The following is a 4,543-nucleotide window of genomic DNA, read 5'->3' as shown; positions in this document are numbered from 1 at the left end:
TGGCATAACCCGTTTGTTATACGCATATATTTAATGGTTATTGTACTTCAAAATACTTTACATATTTTGTCACCCCACTGCTCCGTCAAACCTCTTCTAACTCACCCGTTTTTCAATTTGGCTTTTGTTTTGCTCAAGCTCTGCGATTTCTTCGCACTCAGCAGCGTTTACCTTCTCAATCACATCAGCCATTTTGTTGTGAGAATAGTTTTATACTTGACACTTAAATGTTTAGTATACAATAACTAACTGATATATTTATTTGATAGAAAACAACTGCGTAAAATGAGCACATCTATTTAAGAAACGGTTTGTTAACAACGCACACGCGTTAAAAAAAAAAAAAATCACCCGAAAAAGTAGCCACTGCAACGAAGAAAAAGCTATGAAATAACACTTTGCAGGCTGTCAAATAAATCATCAATCAAAGTGAATGAAAATATACATATAAATATTAGCTCTTCTCCCTCGCTTTAAGCTCTAGTCGGTCGATCTTAACGGCTCCGCGTTCAAAGACAGACTGTAACGGCACTGCGCATGATTGACGCGGTTAATATACAAATGTGTACACTCGATCTCTCGCAATGCTCAGCAAAGTGGCTTTGACATTTTTGCTTTGAGACAAAAGCTTTTTATTCTTAAAAAAGTTTAAAGTTTGCTCCCATTACTGCTTTACGCAGTTTTTGTCCTATCGTCATTAGCAAACCGCCGACGAACGTTTAGTAAATAGAAAAGGTGAATAAAAAAGCGCAAATAAATAAATAATAAAATATCCAAAGCTCAAAGGCAAAACTGAAAGCGAAATTTAAGAATCGCGCGCTCAAAGCTGTGCTAATATTTGTAGTGCGCACTGTGATTTCAGCCTTACGTTAAATTGACTTCATGAAGTATATGTAAGTACATATGTACAGTGTTGAATTATCGTTTTGGACCAAATTTAAAATGTTATTGTTTGCCACTTATGTTTAAATATTCATTAGTTTTTAAGATTTTCCAATTAAAATACAGTTCATTTCATAGCAAATGCCAGCTGAAAAGCTTGTAGTACACTGAAAAACAAAAAAAAATTTTTGTTCAAACTTTTGTTAAAACATTTTGAGCTATACGATTTTACAGCCCTTTCAATTCTAGTGAAATAACATGCAAGTTTCAAATAGCTAAGAATTACCGCTGATTTTTTAGAATCTTTTTGCGCATTTGCTTTCATATAACGTATAAACACAATTTATGCTTATATGGAAGAAAACTGTAACACCTTCGGCAAAAAAAAAAAATCGAAAAAATCAGCGGTCATTTTTATCCATTTGAAACTTTCACATCAGCCAAAATTTAATGGGCTTTAAAATTGCATTCTCCAAAAAAATTTAACACTTCTGAGAAAATACTTGGGAATTTAGGTGAAAAGTTTTAAGCTTCGTATTTGTTAGGGAACGAACTGTATTTTAATTGAAAAAATCCTAAAAATTTATAACTAAACATAAATTAGTCCAAAATGATATGTGCAACACTGTATGTATAGGCGTCAGAATTAAAAAAATTCCCGAAATCTTAACGAAATCTTTAGGAGTATCTAATTTCTGTAACGATTTATTTTACGATTTTTCATTTATATGAAGTGGTTGACACGAACTCGTAAAGAAATTTCTGTACGAAAAATAAAGAAAATTTTGAAAAAAAATCTGCAAGAAATTGTTTACATAGATAGCAACAATATTTTCACTGCTTTACCGATTTTCTTCAGAAATTTCGTAAAAGATTCAAAGTGTGCACAATTTATTTCAGTTTACAAAACTCGATAAAAAATCGTTTGATATCATTACAAACTCTTTAAAATTACACTACAATTTAGAATACTCTGAAAAAATTGTTTGAAGGGCACATAAAATTCAAAATCCACCGGAGATAATTACATTTGCCCTGTATGTTTCACACACATATGTATATATATAAATCCCCAGTACTGAAAGAAACGAATTTAAATATCCATGTTTAACCAGTTTAACCACCACAACTGGTTGAAGATCTGAATTTCTTCCCTGGAACGAACTATTGACTTTAATATGTCGATATCCTAAAATGCATTTGGCTTAAAGCACTTCAAAGTCAATATGTTTCTTTTGCAGATGTCTTTTCCATCCATTTAAAATTACTTAGTATTAGATGCTGAAATTGTTAATTGCCCAAAGTTAGATGATTTTTTAACGAATATTGAATTATTTGCAAAGATATGTATGAACAGTGTAAGCATTTGGTTTATCTCAATTAGGCTGCTAGGTGATTATACATCAATTTAAGTAGAAATTTAAGTAGAAATAAATTATTTTTTCCGAGGTAATTGGTTGAACTATGCCGTACTGGGTATAGATACTATACGTATGTATGTATGTATATATGACTGTCGGAGAGTAAGAAATAACTTGTAGTAATATATTGGAGCAAAAGAAATAATTTTAGTTAACAAATGATTCTACATGTCTTCGATTATAAATCATAGAAAGACTTGAATTATCCTAAAACCCGTGGCACATTACACAAAAACTCAAGAAGGCGCCACGGCTGCGCAAGCGCTGTCACATTGGAAGGAAAAAAGAAGATTTTAAAGCTGTGTAGCAGCCAAATGTTTTATTATTTTATTTTTTATTTTTTTGCCTTAATTTTTCTCTGTAAATAAGATTATATCTTATTGTACTAATGTTTATATGTATAACATGTAAATAAATGAAACTGAAACCGCTGCATGCAGTACATTGGCCCCTTACTTAATCTCGAATTGAGTGTGACTAAATGTTTACTTCCTTCTTCCAAACAGATGACACACATTCACAATAATAACATCTAAATGTTATTGTTGTTGTTATTTAGAAATCTATTGCTTTAATGATGATGGTCATTAGTTGAAATGTTGTATTTAAGGTCGAAGAGTAAAAAAAGGGAAAAAAGCGAAAAACGTGCATTCCGGGCAATGAGCAAACCACACACATCGCACGTTAGGTAAAGCTAGTCAATTACTTAGGTGTATATGTATATGTACTTAGGTCAATTTCTAGAAATCGAAGATGATTTCAAAATATTGTATGGACTCACTCCAGCAACGACGTTGGCGTTGACAATAAAATCAAGTTCGCAAACAATGCAACTGAATTCAAATTAAATTATGTATTTAATTGGCTGGCTGTCAGCTTCAAGGTACTATAAATAAGAGGCAAATGGTGGAAGTGGAAAAGTATTTACGCACATATGTAAATGTGTATGTATGTAGAATAGTACTTGATGAAGCCAAGTGTAATGGGTAGAAGATGTTCCGGAAGTGATTAGAATTAATATCATTTACGAACGAGGCAATGATCTGGGTTCGAAGTGACAAAACAGAGTTAATAAGCCTATAATTCCAATATACATATATATGTACACATAAATACTTAGAATATGTGAAAGAATGGCGTACATATTTAAAAAAAAAAATACCAAAAAAGGAAGAAAAATGGCTTTAAAAGTGTTGAGACGAGCATCGCCTACAATTTTTGGTGCGCGTCTAAATGTCATAACACAAATGGAGGTGTCTACAATTTTACACCGCCTCTGTATGTGGAAGGTTTTTAAAAGAAGCCATTGCCTGTCAACGGACGACCAGCCTTTTAAATTTTGGATCGGACGGAAGTTCGCACCTCTCCACCACTCAGCTTCGATGGCTATGCACTTTTTACATAACAGACATTTTTCACATGTGTATCATTAATTATTCTTCGGTGCTAACTTTTGTAAAAATTTTGGCGCTCATGTATGCCGCGCACGATTTGCAACACTTATTTTTGATTTTTTGTATTATAATTTCTTTTTGGAATAATCGAATTTATCGTGAGCACAATACGTTTTATACATCGTCATCTGAAATGCAAACAGACGTAACAACATCGCAACTGAAATGGAAAGAGTCATGCCTAATATTTATATATTTTTTTCATAAAATGATGTCGAGAGTTGTGATTCGATGACATCCATCATATAAATCAAAAAATGAATTTCGACTTTTTTTACTAGTTATGACTTTTTACATTTCTGCGATGATGCTTGTTACGTCTTTTTTGCATTTCAGGCGACGATATGTAAATACATTTCTGTTTTATTGTAAATTTGTGTTGGTAATAAAAATTGTGTGAGGAATTGTGAAAGAATCCCAAATGGTGAATGACATTTTCTTCAATTAATGGCGCTGCAATACTTTTGTAATAATATTTAAGATCGTATGACTGGCGCGAAATTTTGGCTTTAAGAAAATTACGTAAATACATTAGGGCGTAGGAAAAAAATTAAGTGCAACGTATTCCAATCAAAAAATGTCCGTAACATGGAAATTTTAGAAAATAGCTGTACTCAGAGCTAATAGTAGTTATACATCGCATATCATTCGCAGAAAAATTTAGTATAAACTAAAAAAAAGAGAAAATAATAAAAAAATGTATTTGCAGCGAAGTTTTAATAGCTGTGTATCTAACTTAATAGCAAACATTGTATAGCGCACACAATTTTAGGTACGTAAATAGGT

General features: G+C 32.0%; 1 protein-coding gene across 2 annotated transcripts in view; it reads right to left on the bottom strand.

Moving 5' to 3' along the window:
• LOC118733004 (peptide transporter family 1) overlaps window positions 1-4,543 on the bottom strand; it is an 11,098-nt gene that overhangs the window by 5,465 nt on the left and 1,090 nt on the right. Inside the window, exon 1 of one of the 2 annotated variants that reach the window (XM_036462151.1) lies at window positions 106-498. The exons of the other annotated variant lie outside the window; for it this stretch is intronic. Coding sequence (XP_036318044.1) covers window positions 106-192 — 87 coding nt within the window. The 5' untranslated portion in view covers window positions 193-498. Of the gene's footprint in view, window positions 1-105; window positions 499-4,543 lie in introns of those variants that run through there. 2 annotated transcript variants of the gene reach the window in all.

The sequence above is a fragment of the Rhagoletis pomonella genome, unplaced genomic scaffold (genome assembly GCF_013731165.1).
Source record: "Rhagoletis pomonella isolate Grant_MI unplaced genomic scaffold, Rhpom_1.0 Rhpom_scaffold_00002, whole genome shotgun sequence".
NCBI lineage: Eukaryota > Metazoa > Arthropoda > Insecta > Diptera > Tephritidae > Rhagoletis > Rhagoletis pomonella.
Note: the sequence above shows the minus strand (reverse complement) of the source record. Positions and strands in the feature narration are given on the sequence as shown.